This window comes from Odontomachus brunneus, unplaced genomic scaffold (genome assembly GCF_010583005.1).
Source record: "Odontomachus brunneus isolate Ranch 3 - 2012 unplaced genomic scaffold, Obru_v1 Obru_scaffold_009, whole genome shotgun sequence".
NCBI classification, from domain to species: domain Eukaryota; kingdom Metazoa; phylum Arthropoda; class Insecta; order Hymenoptera; family Formicidae; genus Odontomachus; species Odontomachus brunneus.
The window spans coordinates 932,423-955,771 of NW_022639459.1; the positions used below are offsets into that span (position 1 = coordinate 932,423).

Consider the following 23,349-nt stretch of genomic DNA (forward strand, 5'->3'; position numbering starts at 1 on the left):
CTCTCGTGAGGACGTAGAGCGGATTGAGATAAATACAAAAATCCCATACGGTTTTGCGATATTTTCAATAATAATTCAATTGAGCGCTGCAGATGGTGAAATTGTTGCAAAATTAACGCGATATAAAAACAAAATTCTTCCTGAAAATAACAAAAATTTTGTAAATGATTTTGAAAATGACAAAATCAAGCTTTATTATTTCTTTATTATTATTTATGTACATTCGTCGTGATATTTTTTTATTTTATTTTATTTATTACTTCATTATTTACGGAGTAAACTTCTCTTCGATTAGATATCGTATAAACAAAATCGCATCATTACGTGATAAGTGCAGTATTTACAAAGGAAACAAAAATTAGACGAAAGAACAAAATTGAGAAATTAATTAATTAAGGAAATTAAAAGATTAAGGAAAAATGTACGCTGAATGGTTGAGGGAGGAACTCTCGCGACCCAGTAATATAGCAGGCGGATATCAGCGCGTGGCGAGTGGTAAATCAATGCGCCACTGTCTATGTTTATCGTACAAGAAACTAATCCGTAAAATAATCCGTACAAAATATTAAATAATTCATACAGCAAACTGTAATTTTCTACTACAAAATTAATGATATCAGGAAATTTGCGTTAAGTATTATAAACCATATAAAAAACTGTAATACAAAATAATCCGTATAAACAATTATATTAAAAAAATTAGTTGTACAACAAGCTATACTTTTCTTCTATAAAATTAATGATATTCTGTTTAAATTAACAAGATTTTTGATAGACTAACCAAACATGTCTGGTTATTTAATTAGATATGTCTGGTTAAATAACCAGACATGTTTGGTTAGTTTACCAAAAATCTTGTTAACTTAAACAGAACTCGGGTTACTTCAATCGGAATTTCTGGATCGTTCATATTCGATCAGATATTTGGTTAATTCAACCAAATCTTTTTTTCCGTGTGGATCGTTCATATTCGACCAGATATTTGGCTAATTCAACAAAACCTTTTTTTTCCGTCTGCGAATATCGCAAAACGGTATAGGACGGTTCCTCTCAATCCGCTCTACGACCTCACGAGAGATCGTGAAGGGACACTCTGTATATAGGATGCTCTTAGAGCAACCCTCGAAGCTCTCGTGGAAACACAGTTTCGATAACACGATCCTTTTCTCATCGACCTCTCTCCGTCGTCATCTTTCGCGCGAATCTTACGGGGTGAGACGCGAGCCGGCAGATTACGACGGCACTACGCGAGATTAAACTCGAGTCTAATTAAATGAAGACACGTAAACGAGCGCGATTTAAATTCCGCCGCTCGCCATTAAGCCCTGGGAATCTCCGTCGCTCGCTCGGTCTGTTCGGCTGGCGAAAGCGCGCTCGAGCGGAAGAATCAAATCCCAAGATTGAATAGGAGCTAACAACAACGCGACATGATTTCGCGTGATCCGAGTGTGTTCCACCGATCGTCCCTCGGTGAACTCGAAAGTCCATCACTGGTGATGTCCGGCTTGGCGATTAAGCGAGCCGAAATCTCGCCGCAGTCGTGAAATCTGTCGCGTTCTTCGTCTCGAGCAAAAATCACTATACCGACGGGAAGGAAGACAAAACACGTCTAGGTGTAAAATCAATATGGAATTGAGCGCTGCAGATGGTGAAATTGTTGCAAAATTAACGCGATATAAAAACAAAATTCTTCCTGAAAATGACAAAAATTTTGTAAATGATTTTGAAAATGACAAAATCAAGTTTTATTATTTCTTTATTATTACTTATATACATTCCTCGTGATATTTTTTTATTTCATTACTCGTATTTATTACTTTATTATTTACAGGAGTAAACTTCTCTTCGATTAAATATCGTGTAAAATTGCATCATCACAATCGCATCACAACGTGATAAGTGCAATATTACAAAGAAACAAAAATCAGACGAAAGAACAAAAGAAAAATGGCAGAAATAAACAATCTAAAAATCACAGTTTTCATACGAAATTTTTTATAAAATTACGAATCTTATTCGTCGTCAAATCTTATTATTCAACAATGATCTTCTACAGTGATAACGTAAGTTGTATATTTGTGCAATTTTTTTCTACGCTTGCTTCCTCCTCTGTCCAATTTTTTGAGGTATCACCGCTCCCATTTTTATCAAATTTTCCACCAAGCCAATTTAAATTTCGGCCCGAGCACGTTTCGCGATAATCCCAAGACATTAAACCAAATAATTCAGTGAGACGAATTATTTAACGACGACGCGAAGAAATACGTCGGTACGTGATACATATCTTCGGGGAGAAGCGAGAGGGGAGAGGATAAAAAAGCGCCCCTACGAGGGAAAGGGCGTATTGCTTTTCGACGAAAAACTTAATCGCCCGCAGGAAAGAACGGCTGCGCCTCAAGCGCCAGCGAGTTCTGATTGCGCGAAGTTAATCACGAGAGAAGTCCCCGAAAGCTCACGAAAGACAAACTGTGCGCCAGAAACGTCCCGGCGCTCCCAGTCGCGGAAATCCGCTTTCGCCCGCGTAATTGAGGGACTTGGATGTAAGCTGACATTTTTGCCGGGAATATATAAGATGCCGGCGTATTGTGCGCGACGGCGAGAGAAAGAGAACAATTTCGTGCTGAGAACAAATAATACAGTCCGCCTGAGACCTGATCGAACCGCGAAGGGAGGAGACGTTACGATAATCTACGATACTCTCTTTCGATAATTCTCTTTGTTTCCGGACAATGAAAGTGCCCGCTCTTAATCTCGAGGCGATCGTTTTTTTCTATTTAGCCCACCGAAAAAAAAAAGAAACATATACATGCGCAGAGTATTCGCGACAGATTAGAAATATTATACGGAAAAAAAAGATTTGGTTGAATTAACCAAACATCTGGTCGAATATGAACAATCCAGAAATTCCGATTGAAGTAACCCGAATTCTGTTTAAGTTAACAAGATTTTTAGTAGTCTGCTTACTTAACCAGACATGTTTGATTAGTCTACCAAAAATCTTGTTAACTTAAACAGAATTCGGATTACTTCAATCGGAATTTCTGGATTGTTTATATTCGACCAGATATTTGGATAATTCAATCAAATCTTTTTTTCCGTGTAAAACAAAGTTAAAAAGTAATAAACATTATTTGGCTCCACTACTCTTTTCATGATAATCATTACACTGAGAGAAAAAAATAGTTGGAATAACTATAATCTCACTATATTTTATAGTTCGTTTTGGCCTCAAACATATATTTATAGTTCATCTATAAATCTAACATGAAGTTATAGTAGAATAAACACAGATTTATAGTCACCATCTTATTACTCTATATATATGGTAAGGTATCTTTTAGGAATATAGTTACATGTACCTATATTTGCCAAATATTCCAATTGTATTGACTATATAAAATAGTTAATTTCTCTTACCATTCAATATTTGCTACTTTACTATAGTTTTTATTTCAAATAATTATAATTCTTGGTAAAAATTTTACACGGGTCAGTTATACTATGCTCATATTGTAAATATTACAAATATTATGGTAATATTTACTATAAAAATTATATTCCTAACTATAATCTTTTTACTATGCCATTATAGTTCCAAATATCATACATTTTTTTCAGTGTACATGAAAAAAGTTTGTTATTTCTTGTTCATCCGCTCATCCGGAATCAGAATTCACTCTGATCTTGAGTGAAACGCTCACTCTTGTGATCTCGTGTGAAAACACTTTTTATCGCCTCGAGTGAAAACATTTGTCGCTCCATGAAATTCAGAGAGTATAATTTCGCGGTCCAAGTGAGATTTCGCACTCTAGCCCGGTGTTCTGGTTGTGTCGTTGCAGATTCCTGAACCCAGCGATGGCCAATAAGAACAGGATACAGCCACCTTCGAAGATAGTCCACTTCTTCAATACCCCTCCCGATCTGACCGAAGAGACCGTGAATCGCGTATTCGTGGAGCGCGGCATTGAAGCGCCGACGACGGTGAAGCTATTTCCACTCAAGTCTGAGAGATCGTCGTCCGGACTAATTGAGTTCAGCAGTGTTGGGGTTGCGGTAGCTGCTATTATGGAATGCAATCACACAGCGCTCGAGAATAGTAGTGAGTATCGGCATTGTGATATCTGTACGCCACGACCGTAAAATGGAATCGCCCTCTCTCGCGCGTCTCCTCGGCAACGGTCACGGCAAGTTTTACAGGCTTATGATATTCCGAACGGTTGAACGGTCCAGCGCGACTTTATCGCCTATTCATCCGACCTGGATTTCACTTCCTTCGGCCCGCTTTTACGATTCTCCCGTTTATTGGGAAGGACATGAAATACCTTCATCCCACCCCGTCTGATCCTCGTTTTAAGTACCTTCCCTGGAACTCCCAAGAGCGCGATAATCCCGCCCGTTGAAAGGCAAAAGTCCAGAGGAATCAGCTGCATCTTTTTTTTATAACAATTCATTTATATTAAGTAGTAGATATCTAGTAGAACCGCGCGTCTCTCGTCTACTCCTCGTAAAACGATAACCATTCTACGATGTCGAGGTCAAAATATCGAAACGGGAGATACAAACACCAAATATACTAGTCGCTGTGAACATAGTCAATCAATCAGCATAACACGAAAAAAAAGTGTGGTCGATTTTTATTCAAAAATCCAGGAATTCTGTGTTCTAAACGGTTTATTCATGGTCAGATTAATTCAATTAAATTTTTCTCCTTTTTCTTAGGGGGATTATTCTTGAGGAAATTTTCTGAAAAATTTGTTTAGAATTTCTGGTCCTCATGATCTGTTTCATAATCAATTTTGTTCCCTTCAAACCAGGACACGTTTGGTTCGTCCGGTTAACGCAGCGAAACTTTTCCTCCATGTAATAGCCGTATCACACTAGCGACTCGCAACTGTGGTTGCGGCTGCGATTATGTCTCTTGACCAATGAGAAAAGCGGTGGTAGCTAGCAGCTTCTTTCTGACTGGCTAAGAGACATAATCGCAACCGCAGCCGCAGTCACGAGTCGCTACACGCAAAAAAAGAACTAGCTTCCAGAGCTAAAACATAGCTGTGGCAGATAAGATGTCACTGAAATAGGGACAGCTAATGTCGATACTACCGAAGCTAAATTTATTCGCTGTTTAAACTTAGGCGCTACAGCGAGAAATATTAGCTGCTAGAAACAAATGACTGTAGCAAATGATTGCAGCTGTGCGGCAAACTTCTTTAATATGTGCATACGATAAGAAATTTAGGAATAACTACCATTTTCTTAGCTATTTGAAATAATGTGCATTTTTAATGTCACCTATTAACATATTTATATTTCATAGCAAATGCATTTTAGCTGTTCATAGCCAATTCTCAGCAGTGACAGCTAAACGATTAGCCTTTTGACTAAGTTTAAATCAGCTACCGCGGTTTAGCTGATATTACTAAGTAATTTTTTCGCGTGTAGTGTGATACGGCTATAACGTGACGTAACGTAACGCGGAGACTCGCAGCTTGACGGTCCCTGCGATAACAACGCGGTCCGGTCGCGCGGCCTGTTTCAGATGGCAAATTCCCCTACATCATGAAACTCTGCTTCTCATCTTCGCGCACCATACCCACGAGCTTCCCGCCCAGCAGTGGTAGCGCGTCGAGCAATTCCGCCGGTAATGGCCACGTCAAAATGCAGCAGGACTCGGAATAGAACGGCGAGGTCCAGGGCCAGCAGCGTCAGCGTCAGCGCCAGCGCCCCTCTCTCGCCCTGCACCCGTTGTGTGCCCCGACGGGCACGGCCCTGCACCCCGCAGCCGCAGCGATAACGCTATCCCCGGTCCTACCGCCACCTGTGCCGCCACCTCTGCCGCCACCCACCTGTCTCCTGATAGCCACTCCGACCCTCTACCCGACCGTACCACCACCGCCACCGCCTCCATTGCCCACCTTCTGGCCCTATTGAGACGGGCCCAACCTGGCCGGTGGGCTGGTGAGACGAACGCACGCATCAGCGAGACCGACCAGCCGACCTTCCGAGGATGAGACACACGATAAACGCGTCCAGGTGCTTCGCTCGGACACGACAACGCGATGCCCATCGCGAGACCGCCGATGTCGCTCCATGTCGTCGATACACGTGCCGTCTCGCGAACGTGCATCGTCGCAGTTCTCGTTCGTGGGAGTCGGGGAGATCTTCCGGCGGTACAGTGCGCAACGACTGCGCGCTGACGGTGTTCAGTGTCGATTGTCGCCAGGGACGGTTGTCGACGGCGGAGGGCACGCGGTCGGAACCAGGCTCGGCGTTCGCGAAGTTGTGGGGTAAGTGCTGCGCGATGTGTGACGGTGTCGGGCTGTCGCAACGTGTGACGATCCTCGCGGCATCTCGGGGAAGCGCGCTCGACGGCCGGCGCAGGTGTCGCGCCCCGCTTCCCGGAGATACCTGAAGAAACAGCTCGGAGAGCCGGCGGCCTCCGGCGCGCATACATATCAAGGGCAAAAGGGAATGCATCAGTGAGCTTCATGAGGAACCCACGGATGCGGATTTGCGATCTCATTCCGGAGGGACGTTGATATGGTGATGACCATTTCGATGAGATGGCAGCCATCTGAAGAGAGAGAGAGAGAAAGAGAGAGAGAGATGACGCCGCGCCACGGAGGACAGACGGCCGAAGAGTACCGAAATTTTTTCGAGATAAAGAAAGAAGAGAGGACACTTCTTATTGGCGAATAGATGGAGGAGGACGAAGCGGCTCGAAGATGCTCCTCGAAAGCGGGAAAGAGAGCAGTTGAGAAAGAGAGAGAAAGAAAGAGTTTGGAGAACTTGCTGGGGGAGGAGCAGTCGTTGGAGGAAGTTAGGAGCCCATCGAAGAATACTTAGGAATTTAATCTATCAAAGGGAACAGGTCGGACTCGCTCAGGACGACGACGGAAGTGGCCATCGGGAAATCAAACGGAAGGAGTGGCATCCCTTTGGTAGCGGAACGACGCGAGGACGGTCTAACTTCTTCGGAAGAGAATCGAGTCTTTTGGAAGTGAGAGAGGAAAGACAGCTGGAAAATTCGGGAGAGATCAGCGGAATGAATGTTCTCAGAAGTGTGGCGTTTTGGTGAATACTGGAATTCCGGAGCGGGAGCGGATCCGCGAATAAGTGTCGATTCCTCGTGATTGTTCACGTAGCGAGCACACGTGAGCGCTGCTTCTGCGATGCCTCTCGCGTCACGACACACGGGCGTCTCTCCGGTGCACTCACGGGAGACGCCGCTCCCTCTCGTTTGTGCGTTCGCTCGTTCGTTCGTCCGCGCGACTACGGTTCGACTCTCACCAGAAACGCGTGCGCACCCGCACGCACGACACACGTTTTATTCTGAAGCCGAGCCACGCGCTCCTCGACGACCATACTTTGTGGGATCCAATAAAAATGAAACGGAGATTTCTCAGCGACCACTTTAATTAACACACGGGACACAATTAGGAAGAGAGCGCTCTCGGAGTATCTGAATCAGTTTTGCGCCGCGAGAACAAACTGTTTTACGAGACCTGCGCGAGAACGACCTGCAGCATCCGCTTCTGAATGTCACTGAAGTCAACACAACGTCGCCGCCGCCGCCGCCGCCGCCGCTTCATCGTCGCGATTGGCGCAAGCGGCCCGTGGCGAGCGTCGCGCCGTTTCCTTTGCGTGTTCGCCACCGCGAGCCAACGTCGCGTGTGATTCTCTGATGAATTTAATGTAACTTTGTGTTGAGGGAGAGAAATAGAGAAAGAAAGAAAGAGAGAGGAAGAGAGAGACACACACGTACCACATTGCAGACGCGACTGGGCAAATCGTTCCTCCAGCTACAGGAACGATTTCCCGCGGAGTGATGACTTCCTTATTTCTTTTATTTTAAAATCGACAACATATATATATACATATATTTTAAACAAACTCTTAAAATTTCTCATGAAGGCAACAACACGGTAATTCGCGGCTGGAGCGCGACTCTCATGTGTGCGGGGCGTGCGCAGCTCGAATTCTTCCGCGGCTTTTGAACTTGTTCCTCAAGACGTCGTCGTCGTCGTCTCGAAAAGAATGTAAGAACCTTTTAATTGGGGCCATTTTAATCGAATCTGTAAATAACTCTAATCTAGGATTCTTATATACTGCTTTTGCCCCAGTCGCTTAGCGTGTTGTTGCTCGACATCTATTAATTAAAAGCATAAAGCGATTTAATAGCGATAAGGTTGCGTTCTTTTTTTCGCGTTAGAGTAAGACATTTTAGAGCTATGAAAAGTTGAAGAAGAGAGAAGGAAAAAGGAAGAGAAAAAGAGCGAGAAAGCGAGACAAAGAGAGAAGGATCATTTCTTCAAAGATATGAGCATATCTTTATGACAGACTTAGGGTATTCTTAAATTATATTATCCTGAAATTTATCTCTAGTAGAGCTTGACGTTTTCTTCAAGTAGCAGAAAAGAGAGACGCCATTGCCGAAATGGCGTAAATAATCGACGAATTGCATAATGGTTGTTTTTCGTTTCTTTTTTTATTTCGAAAACGTCTGTAATTCATCCACTAGCCGGATAAGTGCTAATTTTATGATTGATCAATTGCAAGAGAGAAAGAAAGAGAGCAAACTTTGCATATCTGCAAGTTTTTACGTCGGGCAGCAAGGTGAGTGCGTTTCGATTTGCGTTTCGGTTTTCGTCGCGCGAGGCTACGTCGCGGGCCCTAAACGTTAACAATAAAAGTCGTCTAGACTGCTATCCATTAAGAGGATTAAGTCGTTTCCACTGTACCCCCCACTTACACCCTCCGCTTCTCCAGTCGAATAAACGAACGAAGGAATCCTCCCAAAAGCTGTAGTGTTCAGGTTGCGACGACGACACGTCAGTGTCCGCACGCTCGCGAGCAGGCGATGAAAATAAATAATAATAAAAAGGAAAAACGACAGACACACACACACACACACACACACACACACACACACACACACACAAACGTACTAACACGAGACAAAGCGAAGCACCACGCTCGACGAGCGCCGTGGCACTCCCTTACAGCACTTTTCGTCAGATCGCGGATTCTGCGAAGCTGAATTTTATATATCGAAACAAAAGCGAAGAAAAGAAAAGAAACAAGACAAACAATGAGGAACAATGAAATCGACGACACACATACACCTCACATGCACACATGCATACTCTCACAGCCACAGACGATATACAAAGAGAGAGAAAGAGAAAGAGAGAGAGAGAGAGAAAGAAAGGGAAAGGGACACAGTAACACACGTAAAACACACGTGCACACACATGCACACGTACACCCACGTACACGATATATTAGTGTCCCTCGGCAATATTTTGTCGGGCCGAGAGGCGTTTTTATAAGAATGGTTTTAGATCTCCGAACAAATTTTGCGATGCGAACCAAACGACTAACTAAACTAAAAATAAATATAGACTTTGACTCGGCCATACGTAAACGTAAGATAATAAAGGGGCCGCGCCCTTTTGAGATGCGTGAGATGAATATACCCGCCGTGTTTTGTCCATTGCCCGTGAGAGAAAGCAAGAGAGAAAGGGAGAGAATGCGAGAGCAAGAGTGGGAGAGAGAGATAGAGTGGGAGAGAAAGTCACAGAGAGAACGTGAGGGAGAGAGAGAGAGAGAAAGAGCGAGAGAGCGAGAAATACCTAAGGTAAATGAGAAATAATTTAAATAAGGAAACACACACACAAACTTTATATTCGAGGCAATATTTGTTACAATACAACTAGACGATAAGTTGTGTATAATCGGGGGCTTCGGCTGGTGGTAAACGGGAGGACTTACTCCTCTCACCTTCGAACGCCGACGACGAAAAACCGTCTCGCTGGAGCTGTCGATCGTAGAGGACGGCGTGTATCGACGTCGTCGGGGAGGAACGCGCGAGCGCGACACACAGCGGAAATAAAAGAGGTACTAAGTTAATTAACGCGCGCTTTCAGCGATCAACTGCGACGCGTCGGTAGTTTGTTATTTACACTCGAGGGCTCATGATGGTAGAGAGAGAGAGAGAGAGAGAGAGAGAGAGAGAGAGAAAGAGGGAAAGAGAGAGTTGTGCTCCAACGACGTAGTATGTGTATGTATATATATGTATATGTGCATATATATTGTGTATATATATATATACATACAGAATATCCTAGATTTGTCTCTGCAACGTTCGTGGGACTGAGGTGATAAAGGTCCCGTACCATTTTGCGATATTCGCAATAAATCTCGAGATATATTAATTAAAAAAGATTGGTGAATGATAACGCGCGATATGATAGATGAGCTGTAGTAGTACCGTCTGCGGCTTGTATATTTATACATCAGGTCAAACAGAACAAAAAAGTCTTCTACCATTTTGCGAATCACGTAGATTTTTAGATATTAATTAAAGATGATTTGCGCGCATTATCGCGCACAATCACATAACAATTCCATTAATAACTAAAAATCTACGTAGTTTGCAAAATGAAGGACTTTTTTTGCTTGATCTAAGATACAAGCACATATCTACCATATCTCGCGTGACATTCACCGATCTTCTTTAATTTAAATCTCGAAATTTATTGGAAATATCGTAAAATGCTACGAACTATGTTCACTTCAATTCGTTCTACGTCTCCACGAACGTTGTGGAGACGAATCTGGGACATCTTGTATATATATACATACATATATTATTTTAACATGCCCCATCCGCGCTCTCTCCTCTACCAAGAGAGCCTAAACTTGTTTTCACATCACATTCTTATATTTTTATTATTATTATTACGACCGATATATTGTAATTATTAATAGAGTTACATGTCATTTTATTGTATTATTATTATCATCATCATCTTCATCGTCACTTATCATCATCATCATTATCATCACTCATCATCATCATCAACAGCATCATCATCATCATCATCATCGTCGTCATCATCATCGTTGTCGTGTAATCACGCGTTGAATTTTGATTACACGCAGAGTACACATCACGTTTTACGTCGGAGAAGTACTTTTTGATTTGACGAACAGGACCTAAGACGTAAGACGCTAAGCAGTTTTAGGAACGTGCAACCATATCATACAATTTTGTAGATAAATATATATATATACATATGTATATGTATATATTTATGTGATGCGGAGAGTACGGCGTTTAAATTATATAAGAGCGTATTATCGCGTCGCGTGGCAAACGCGCCGCCACGCACTCGATGTCCACTCAAAGACAAATCCGAAGTGAAATATATACTTTGTCCGGTCGTGCAGCTCCTCGGGAACGAATTCGCGATCGCCAGGAACGTAAAGAGCCCGTTTGATCGCCGTGTCTTTTCGGGGAAAGATTTCACGTATCTCAGTCTTTCAGTTTCTCATTCTCTTCTACTTGGGCCAGAGCTTAAGATGGCGGTCGCGAAAATCGCATGATTAACGATTCGTTTGCGCAATTATAAAAGTAACGCACTCGAGCCCGTTACTTAAGAAATTCTTTCAATTTCTTCTCGATCTCGTTTCTCTTAACTAATCTTTATAATCGATTGAGCCTTTTTAAAAGACAACAAATAACTTTTATCTCTCGTAACTGAAATCTTTGAAAAAGATTTGACACACTGGTGTGTACTATTTTTTTAATTAGAGAAAATGATTAAGTAAAGAGAGAGAGAGAGAAAGAGAGAATCGGTGTGACTCAAGCTGATACATTTGAATACTTTATCAGAAGTGCACCAACGCGGAAGCCTCCGCGCTTTCTTTCACTGAAAATTTAACTCCTTCGTGCGGGTATCTCGCCGTGATTCATCTATATCTTCATCCCGCCGACTCCGCGTCCCTTTCTCCTCTCTCTCTCTCTCTCTCTCTCTCTTTCTCTGAGTTCCTCGTCGGAAAAAAACACGAACGAGGCGCCGGGGGAAGCGGCCCAGGGCGGAAACGCGGCTTCGTTCCTCGAGGTAGGCATTAAGGAAACGGCGGCGTTATCGTTTCCCAGGTGACACATCCCGTGTTATGGGACGACTCCCCGCTTCGAGACGCAAATCTCGTCCCGGCGCGAGTTTAATGACGCGTTTTAATTAAGGACGCATCGAGAGATCGAAAGCACGTTATATACCAGACTGTCGCTTATTTTCTGACACTTTACCCGCGCGCTAAACTCCAGTCAAGTGAGACGCGTACGTAGAACGTATTTACAACGAACACACTCGCTCAGCTCGTCCCGGCCGCCGCGTCTCTTTCGACTCGGGCGCGAAGGCACGCGCGGCGGCGGGGCCGCGTCCCTTTCGGCGTCCCTTCGACACGGTCGACCTTTACATTTAACCCTTTTCCATGTGCGCTAAGTGTAATTAGTCAGGAGAAGAAGAAGAACATGAAAAAAAAAAAATCAATAGAACAGCAAACACCGAATTCTAGAACTTCGCGCGCGCTAGAGACGGCCGCGCGACTCCTCCGTAGGACTTTTGACTTAACGAGAACGTAGGATCGTAGGATCGCCCGCCGTCTCTCATAGTCGAGCAGGAGGAGAAGAAAACGCGGAGGAACTCCAAAAGGAACAGTCATAGAGACGCATAAGCAGCGGCGAGACGCGTGAAAACGGAGAGCGAGTGACCGTACGGGGTGGGTGGTAGCTCGTAGTCCGTGCAGAAATCGATTTCTAAAGATGGAGCACGTCGTCGAGCCGCCTAATGCGCGACCGACATGTGCGCGGGGGTGTGTGGAAGGGTTAAATCTAAAGACACACATATATAAGTAACGGATATGTCACACTTCGAGTACTGTGCATCAGAAGATGACGAGGCTCGCGCGCAAAGAGCGAAGCTCTCTCTCACACGGCTTGTTGCATATCAACCCTCGGCCGAAGGCACCTTCGTCGGCCTGCTGCCTGTTCCATTAGTGCCGCGGAATCCTGAGGATCGCGCACCTGCGATCGCCACGGGAGCGCGAGGACAGGTGCGCCTAATGGCGCGCGCGAGCCTAATGACGGCACGCGGTGAGGATATCGTCGGGCGCACGTTTCGTGTGGACGATTAATACCCACGGTGATATCCTCCGAGGATCCTCGGTTACGTCATTGGATAAATTTATATTTCTATGCAGTTAGCGTGGAGACTTTTAATCCTGGCTCGAATCAACTCGGTGACGAGAAAAAGATTGGGGAAAGGAGACAGACAGAGAGAGAGAGAGAGAGAGAGAGAGAGTGAGGAAAGAAAATTGATTCTAGCAGGACTGAGGTCGGGACCACACGGAGGAACGTAAGCAGTAAAACTTGAACGAGCAAATCGACCAACTACAACTGGTGAATCTCTTCATAAGTCCAAAAATCGATTGTGATTGGTCGATTTTCTTGCATCTTCATCCTGGAACCCCAAACACGGATCAATTTTAGCCAACGCGTCCTATTTTCACAACTCCCGGCGAAATGATCGAAATTAAATGTTCCGTTTTTTAAATCCGAGCAGAAATCGTCGGGGGATATGATTCCATTGGTATTTTCGCTAATCAATAAAAAAGTCGTAATAAAAGAAAAAAAACACGTTTTTGGGAGCGGTAACGTTTGAAAGGTCCGGGTAAATTGTACATTTGCCAAGAAAGACACTTGGAAATTTATTTGTGGAACAAGAGTTTATTTCGCATAAATGAACTTTGTATTCCGCAGAAATAAGCTTTATTCCACAGAAGTAAACTTTACATCCCGCAGATGAATTTTCGAGTTGTTTTTTTCCCGTGCACGTGTTTAGGGTTGAGTGTTTGCGTTTTCCCGCGTGCCTCGATCGATCTGCGGCGCTCACTGCGCGAAGTGGTCGCGTCATCGGGCGCGCACCTGTCCTCAGGTACCACATTTACCGCCTGTTCTCGATACATCGAAGCGCGCAGCGGGACGCAAATAATCCACACACACGCACACACACATATACACACACACACCCTCGCGTTGGAAGTTTGCGCGACGCCCCGAGGGAGAGCGACGCTTCAAAACGCCAATCCTCAGGACGCCGCCGTCGCGCAGCGTGGGGGTTAAGGAGGGCACGTTAGTCGTTAGACACGCGTTTTGCGATGTAAGATTAATCGCGCGTCTCTTACCACGGACGAGTGGGAATGTACATAGCTTATACCCGGTTTTTTTTCTCTTTTGGTACGAAGAGGACCCGCGGCCTCCTCCCCCCACCCCACCCCAAGTAAGTTTCGCGTATTCTCTCTCGCTAAGTGTCACGCTTATAGAGATTTAAAGTAAATCGATGGACAAGGACATAGCACACCCGCACACACAGACATACAAAGACATACAGATACACACACCCTTAATCGTAAATCGCAGAGCGAACGCGACTGCGATGATAACCGCGACTCAGGCATCTTCTCGCGGACATCTTCTGGTGAACAGGTTCTAAACGTTGTACAAAATCAAATTGTAATTTGTAGCCTGTAGAGATCCTGTAAACGATACAGTATTCCAGAGTAGAGTTACATAGCACTGTGTACGTATAAGCACGACTACATGTTAAAAAAAAACACTTCACACACCAAACTTGGAGGTTGTAAAGACGAGCCATCTGTGTCGATAATTAATTGTAATTTGGAGGCGCGCAAGCTGCGGATAACTGGTTTTAGAGATCTTAACTAATACATATCCCATCTCTTCTCTATATGTATATATTTGCAATCGCAATGAGTATTCGAGATTGATTAATTATTAATAATGTAATTATTATCATTATTCTTATTAGCGTCACGATTATTTATAGTACTTTCTCAACCCCGCCCCCCCACCCCCACCACGCCCGCGGGCTTTGTGAAAGCGGCGGGTGGTCGAATAAGTATGTTTAAAACGAACACACGTTGCGTTTAAGGCGTTAGGTTTAATGCTCGTTAGTTAGACACTTAGATAGTCGATACAGTAGGTACATATCGTTAATATTGTTATTAATTAATGGTACTTGCGAAAGGGTATTACTGCCGTTGCGCTTTGGTCCCTCTTGTACGCGTTGAGATACGCGTTGCTCCTCGCAAGATCGTCGCCACGTTTATTCTCTCCGCGGTACGCGACCTCTCGGTGACAAAGACGCAAAGAAAAAAATATCAGCAATCTCACGGAATCGTTCCTCCTCTACGATGCCCCCTCATTTATTCGCAGCGGGATCACTTTAACGCGTTAATCGTCCTCGGCCGGCACCTCAACCCGTTCCCTTCGCGTTTGAGCGCGATCTTCGGAGCAACGCGGACCGTACAGTACGAAGCAGAGCGCAGTGTAGCCGTTCTAGCGATTCTCCTGACGAGCCCAAGTATTCCCGGTGACGTATACCTGCTCCACATATCAGGTCTTAGGCACCCCGAGCACTACCATGCGCCATATCAATGTTTCTAAGCGGTGTCCCTTCCCTCTCCTCGTTTCCCCGCCGTTCAATGTTCTCGATAAGGAGAGAAGGAAGAAAGAAAAAAATTAGCGGCACGCCGATCACGCGCACCCCTCACTCCGTCCCTCGCTCCTCCCTCTCTCACAGCCCTTCCCGATCCCTTCCCGTGAGCCTTCCGCCCGCTATTGCCCGCTCTTTCCACCTCGTTACTGTACATCTGTGAGCCGGAAGGGTCTCTAAGCTCTGTCTTCCCGTCGCTACGTGAAAAGACAAATTAGATGTAATAAGATTTGTTGACTGTATACATTATTATATACATCGATCACGCGCATCACCACCGGCATAAACACCTACCCAACCACCACCACCACCACCACCACCACCCACACGTCAACCACCACCACCACACTACCGAACACGGGGAGAACACACGAGACCGATAGCCGTCGCCGCTGCGTCAAGATGGTCCACGATGGATCGCCAATGCTAAGATCGCGACCAACGCGACGAGATCAGCCGCTTTCTCGTGGATTCGCTTTGATATCATCACAGCCAGTGGCTCGACACGGGGAAATCGACGCTTCTTTACTATCCGCGAGGCGACCCGCCGCTTCTTTTTGTTCTTAAGGCGTTCACGTTAGGAAGAGATAGGAACGCTTTCTCGACTATAGTTATATTATCAGCGTTATTGTTTGTCATTATGCTAAAGTGTGAAGTAAGTAATATATAAATGTTAACACCTTATCGACGAGAGTAACGATCCGAGCGTGCTTGCCGGCTAAGAGGGTTTCGAGACCGTCGAGGCTTCGATTATAGGTCTGCTTGTTTGCATTTTTTGCAATTTTGCAAGTCAATTCGTTGAAACAAGAAAAATTTGTCAATTAATTCTAATGGGTTAATAATAAAAGTGACATTTCTATTCCAGTAGAGATCCTTTTAAGTTAAACGGCAATAATAATTTGATGTTTTCGTATTCAGTTCCGTTTATTTATACACTCGGGCAAATAGAGGTGAAATTCTCACCTTAAATTCATCGGCCATGCGCCACGAATATCGGGAGAAAAGTCATTCCGCATTTTGGCCAAACGTAAAGGAGCTTTTGTAAAATTCACTCTGGCATTTCTCAACTCTTGTCTCCCAATTTACAGTTTCGGTTTAAAACTTCGTATTCGTGCAAAGAATATATAACATGAAATAGTCGACGACTTACGACTTTGGTTCACATTAGCTCAGTTATTGCACACGTACACTCGTGGTCGAAAAAGTTGTCTTTTATGTAAGTTTCGGAACCTATCCGTCTTGTCCAATGAGAGAGCCTTTTCATTGGAAAATAAATTCTCTCATTGGACAAGAAGGGTGAGTTCCTGAAACTTACAAGAAAAAACCAGGCAACCTTTTCGGCCACGAGTGTACACAGTTCGAATAAGCGAGAAATAGAATAGAATAAAGCGCAACGGAAAAAAAATAAAAACACACCTATATCGGGCGTAAATGATCAGCGCGCTATGACCTCGTCGATAAGGTATTAAGATTCAATCGATCCCCGCGACGCTACGATTTAACGTTCTATCTGGCTGCACGCCAACTTTTCTACACGACGCGTCGCGCACTTCAATATTCGATATTCGGTGTATACAATGATAACCGTAACAATCGCCATCGGCCCGAACAGAGAAAATCCGCTTTTTTTTTCCGGTGATCGCGAGGCCACTTGACTTCTCGTTACAAAAATATTCTAGTCGGATAAAAAAAATATAGAAAAAAGAAAATCCATAAATAGTTGTGCGAACGCGCAGCTCTTATAAAAAAAAAAAAAAAAAGGGAAAAAAATTCAAAGCGAAGAGGAACGGCAAATAAAAGCCCTGATCGTTAGCCGGAAAGTATTCATCGCGAGAATTATTTGCGTAGCGCTCAGAACGTGTTATCTCTTGTGACGTAAACGAAAATAGTTCAAACAGACAATTCAATCGAGACCACCGAATCACTCTCGTGATAACCCCAAGACTCGGTCGCGAAAAATTCGAGATGAGAGTCGTGAGGTAAAAGCACCAATTCCCGGACATTTATCTAATTATGGACACTCGTGTTGTTCTGGTCTTTTAAGAGGCCAAACTTGGAGACTTCGCCGACAGAATACTGACCTCTTTCTGTCAAGTTTACGTCGCGCAGAATCACAAATGTTTTTACACAGCGAAAGCACCGCAAAAATTAATCGGAGCATTGACAAAGTGTGACGAAGACGATAAAACATTTCGAAATTGATTTCTTGGAACCGTCGCATAGTTGGCGTAGATATTTACCTGATCAAAAGTTTTGCATTTTGTACATACCGAACGTGTGTTTACTCCGCTCGGGAAAGTTTCCAACAGTTGCATCCATGCAATTAAATCTAAAAGCTTAAAAATGTACGCGGAAGATTTGCAAAAAAACGTCCATACACATAAAGTCATGTTTTTCGCTAAATATATTAAAGCAACACACATCTGCGTGAGATTTCTATATGCACGAGATACATTGCTCGTGTCAGTAACGATCGCGTCTGCGTTATCGAAATTTTTGGAGTTCGTCATCCACTTCAGCATCCTTTCAAGGGGATGCTGGAGTCGAAATCTCTACCACCAGAGTATTGACTTTTTTCTACAAAGTTTATGTTGCACTGAATCACAAATGCTCTTACACAATAAAAATACGTGCGAGAACGAATCGGAGTGTTGCTCAATATGTGAGGAAAACGATAAAACAATTTCAAAGTTAACATTTCAAACGCTGTTAGTTAAAATAAATATTCGCCTGATAAAGATCTGTAGCTCGTACGTATAGAACATTGCTCTGCTCAAAAAGATTCCAAAGAACATTTGTGTAAGATCTATATGAAAAAGATAACGTGTGATTATGACAATATCGCCTTTGCGTTACCGGAATTTTTAGAGTCACATCGATTTCAGTATCCCTTTGACGTATTAAAGGTTCGTAAACACTTAAACTTTTCACATAGAATATATATGTATTTTACGTTGTAAGTTTACATATACATTTGGAGACCAAGACAATAAGAATGTTCAGGATTAGGTGCGGGGATCGGCATCTTTACCTTCTTGTCACTCGGAAAGCTCAAATATTTTTTTATTACTATAATTTCGTGTCTTCTTTTTCGATCCACACAATTCGCGAGACCACGGACGGCTCTCAGACATAACCCGAGTCACGAACAGCCTCTTCGTTTGCGAAAGATTCCGCGCAGAAACGTGCCTCTTTATCGTCGATAAGGTGTTAAAGCCGGCCGAACTTGTTCATCCACTTGGTCCCTTCAACCGACATAGTGCTCGATCGCGACTGAACTGAACTGTACGACGCTCTCGAGGAAGCCGCGGGGATTAGCGCGACCAAAGGGAGACGCGGATTAAACAACTTCGGGAACTGGCGTTCCGCGATGCCTGCGCTTAATTAATTAAATTAACTAGATCCGACGTTGAAAGACGATCGCGAAAGCGAAATTCGCGCGCGCGCGCGCCAGTCTGTCGGGTCCGACTCGAGCTGCTTGATCATTCAAGGAGCATCTATCGTCGTTCCCTACGCGGGTATTCGGCAATTTCGAGCCGGTCGTGTCAATTTCGAGCATTGACCATCCATAATAGCCTGTTGTGCCGCAGCGCCGCCGATATCGCGGGCCGTACGTCGTGGAAAACGATCTATTCACGCCAAACACGTCACACTCTGACTCACACACACACACACACACGTACACATGCACACGCGCACACGAGAAATACAGTAACGTGCAATAATAGCGTCTGATGGGTGTGCTCTTATCACGCGTTCGAATTTTTTCCGTCTCTCCCAGGATGGTATACTTCGCCGCAAACACGTCAAATGTATCGCGACAGCGCAGACCCCCTTGGGTCCCTTCATCTCTCTTCGACCCCTCTGTGTCCGCGCACGTATACATACACACATATATATATATATATATATATATATATATATACATATATATATATATATATATATATATATGTGTATATATATATATATATATATATATATATATATATATATATATCCAGATAAGGATTAAGGGATTTCGAGGCGAAATACGATCCGGGACCTCTGTATATATCCACGTCATCGGTACGCGATATACGCGCTGCCCTATCTATATGTAAAAAAGGAAATATATAAATATAATAGAATATCTATAAGAGATAAGAGAGAAAGAGAGAGAGAGAGAGAGAGAGATAGAGAGAGAAAGAACGATTCTCTCTTCAAGTCGAACTCGAATCGCGTCGTTCATATGGAGAGGACATAAGAAACAATAATGTTAAGATCATTCCTCGAAACGTGGTGGAGAGCATTCTGCGTCGGACAATATTGAGGCACGAGCTTGTGTACACACGCGAATCTGCAAATACATGTTCTCTGGGAAAAAGAAGAAAAATTAAAGAAAAAAAGAGCATACACACACACACGAACACACACAGACACACACATGCGTAGACACGCTCCAAAAATGTGGTTACTCTTAAAAACGAAAAGGATAAAAAAAATAACGATGTAATGTGTATATTAATACTATATGTCGTACGCTCTAATGTTGTTTGAAGAGTTATTTGCGAGTCAATTATCTGTGCCTAGCAGCCCTGTGCACCCTATCAAATGTACCACCGTTCAGATGAAAGAAACCAAACGAAAAAAAGTGGTGAAAGATAAAGATAGAGAGTGAGAAATGAAAGGATACACGACGACGACGACAATAACGACTGCGACAACAACGATGACGACAACAACGACGACGACGACGACAACAAATTCGCGGCAATACACAGAGGAAAGAGAGAAAAAGAGAGAAAGAAAGAAAGAAGGAGAGAGAGTGATGATAAAAGAGATAAGAGAGAAATACAGAACGAAGAGATATATTAGTATCGAGCAGAACACACGACACGACACGTGCGTCTCTCACAAATTGCACCCTGTATACATAGTTCGCACAATGATCTGTTCCTATTTTGGAATCAGTTTTTTCGGATTTGCCAAGAATGTATATCTACAGATTCTATATGAGAATATATATAGAAAAAAAAAAAAACTGAACATGAAATATAAAGTATTGAAATCTAGTTCTGGAATTGTATAACCCTTTTCGACCAAGCGGATCCAAAGCGCGATTTGCCGAGGGGGAGGCTATAAGAAGCGCGCCCAGATAACTGCAAGCAACCCCCTCGTGCCCGTGCAGCCTAAGTAGCGCTTTCGTTTTCTTTCGCGATCGGACAGCAACGTGGATGTGCGATCTCTGCTTATGTTTGTGCATCGAGAAATAGAGCTAGCTTCATTAGAGTGATTGTTATTTTTGTGAGAAAGTGAGAAACTGTGTGCATGTGTGTGTGCGTGCGTGCGAAAGAGGGAGAGGCTGAGCGTGGAAATACGTGAAGGTGACAAACGCTTCGCGAAAAGCAGCATGAGAGGGAGGGAGAGAGAGAGTGAGTGAGTCTGAAGGGAAGCCTGTTTCATAAATTGACGAGAAAGCGATACTTTACGTTTTCCACCGACTCACAGGTGGTTTTATGCGAATTTTAACGACATGTGACATCTCTCGCTGTCAGAATGTATCGGCAATTATGAGTCGGATGTGCGACAATGTTCGCACAGGAGTTCGCGGAAGCTTCTCGATTTCGGCGAGATCAACCACGTGATCCGCGATCGTCCGATCGATCGCCCTTTAAGCTGTTTCGTCCACGAGGTTGTTCACGACTCGCCCTCCCGTGGCGAATACGCACGATCTCGAGGCAAGTGAACAGAAACGGCCGTACGACGATTCAGCGAGAGATTAGCGCGTTTGAGAGTAGGCAGGAAGGGCAGGTACAAACAATAGAGAGCAAGGAGCTCGTAGAGAACAGGAAGATCGGACGACACTCGAAGTCTCGCATGTAGTACACGACGCTTTGCGACTCGAAACTCTGCTCGCAACCAGTTAAATAGATATAGATATATATATACATACATATATATATATTTACCGTCACACACTGAACACAACAGCACAACCACAACCACTACCAACAACCACCATCACCAACCACTTTACCACGACCCACGCACATCCATATATATTTATACATACATATATATATATATACATCTCTATATTATATAAACGTATATTACATTTACGAGTACGCGCGAAGAGACTCCTCACCCACTTTTATGTGACTTACACTGCTGGTGTACACGCCGTAGGACGCCTGTATGTGTGTGTCTAAAGATGCAGGAAAAACACTACATCTGCTTCAGGTACTCTCCGTTCGCGAGGGACACACGACGATCACGCCGCTTCTCGTCCGTTCGCGCGGATTTGCGTGACTATACGCGTATAATTGCCGCCGTATAATAAACGCGCTTGTGTCGTGTCGTTGCATCGAAGGGCCGATGCGTTTGTTGAAAAGGAAAGAGAAAAGAAGGAGAGACAACGCGCTTTCTTGTCGTTTCCGACGCCGCGCGATCATGGCAGTACGATCTTTCATCCTTCGAGAATGCGCTCGCGTAGAGGAGGCGATCGTTCCAAACTCGTGAGCCGTTCATGGGTTTACGGGTATGTTATTCCGCTTTAGGGGTTCACGATGGCGTAGCGAAGTTATTTTCCTCCTCCTCTCGCCGTTTTAATCCGGTAATGATCGATGGGCGATTAGAGTCACGTTTGGGGGACGAACTGGAGACTGTAAACCCCAGCAGCACACATTAGTTGGTCAACGGTTGGCCACTGTAGATTCTAAATTAGCCACCATAAAGTCAACATTGGCTCGATGCTTCGTGCTGCTTGAGAAAGCCTGATCTACGATGATTTACCTCTTTCTGACTCAAACCTTAAGCTTTAAGCCAGAAAAAGACAGAAGAGAAGAAACAGGACGCAAAGAGCATATTGTAGATCAGGCTTTAAAGCTTGATCTACAATGTGTTATTTGCCTCTTGTTTCTTTTTCTTTATCTCTTTTTGACTCACACCTTAAGCCTTCAATTAAAAAAGGACAGAGAACAAGAAACAGGAAGCAAGCAAAGAGCATGTTGCGGATGAAACTTAAGGGAGAATTCACACCTTGACAGAAAAGCAGAGAGCAGACAGGCAGAAGCTAGTCAGAACTCGCGCTGGTAGAGAAACAGAAGATTATCATCTGACCACCAGACGCGAGTTCTGACTGGCTTCTGCCTTTCTGCTCTCTGCTCTTCCACCAAAGCATGAATTCGCCCCGATCAACCTCGGGATCTTTCATCGCCCGTTTCGCGACAAGTTCACGACTCTCGCGATGCGCAACGTAGGATGAAAGGCGAACTCCTCGGACGCTCTCGTTTCCGAGAACGTTGCGTGCAAAATTGTAACGGGGACGCATTCCGAGCAGTCGGTAGCAGTGACGGAGCAGCGGGCGTGAATCGGTAACTGATTAAAAATCCCGGAAATACCAAGTCTTCTCTTTCCGCCATCACACGCATCACAAAGAGACATATCTTCTCGTCCGTGATTATCCTAAAACGAGACGTCTTTCGTCGAAGACGGGCTCTGCCGTCGAGTATCTCGAAGCAAGAACAGTCGGGGTCAGAAAGCGATATCGAGAGAGAGAAAGAGAGAGAGAGAAAAAAAAATATATATATACATACATACACATGACGTTACGGTAAAACACGTAAACCGGGAATCTGAATGCGCGCTTCTCCTCAGAATTTTCACGCGAGCTTGGTATTTCGAGGATCGATAAGAGCGTCAGATACGCAGAAGAGGTCACAGCTAGGGACAGAGAAATAAAACAAGAGGGAGGAGAGAGAGAGAGAGAGAGAGAGAGAGAGAGAGAGAATAGGAATGAAATAAAAACAAAAAAAGAAAAAAAAAGAAAATTATATACACTCATCGAGCGTTCGCTAGTAAAAGACATGGTAGGCTATTATTATCGCTAAATAGTCGCGTAGCCGATAGTGATGTAGTTTATCCTTTAGAGTTATTTTAAGTTCTTAATTATACGACGAGGAGAGGAAGGAAAATGAACAAGAAAACAGAGAAAAAGAAGAAA

The 23,349-nt window shown here is 44.0% G+C and overlaps 1 protein-coding gene across 2 annotated transcripts in view; it reads left to right on the forward strand.

Moving 5' to 3' along the window:
• Window positions 1–23,131, forward strand: part of LOC116840356 (heterogeneous nuclear ribonucleoprotein L) — a 336,043-nt gene extending 312,912 nt beyond the window's left edge. For both annotated transcript variants that reach the window (XM_032806975.1, XM_032806976.1), the window contains 2 exons: window positions 3,840–4,099; window positions 5,537–23,131. In XM_032806975.1, coding sequence (XP_032662866.1) covers window positions 3,840–4,099; window positions 5,537–5,676 — 400 coding nt within the window. In that variant the 3' untranslated portion in view covers window positions 5,677–23,131. The remainder of the gene's footprint in view (window positions 1–3,839; window positions 4,100–5,536) is intronic.
• The last annotated feature ends 218 nt before the right edge of the window (window positions 23,132–23,349 follow it).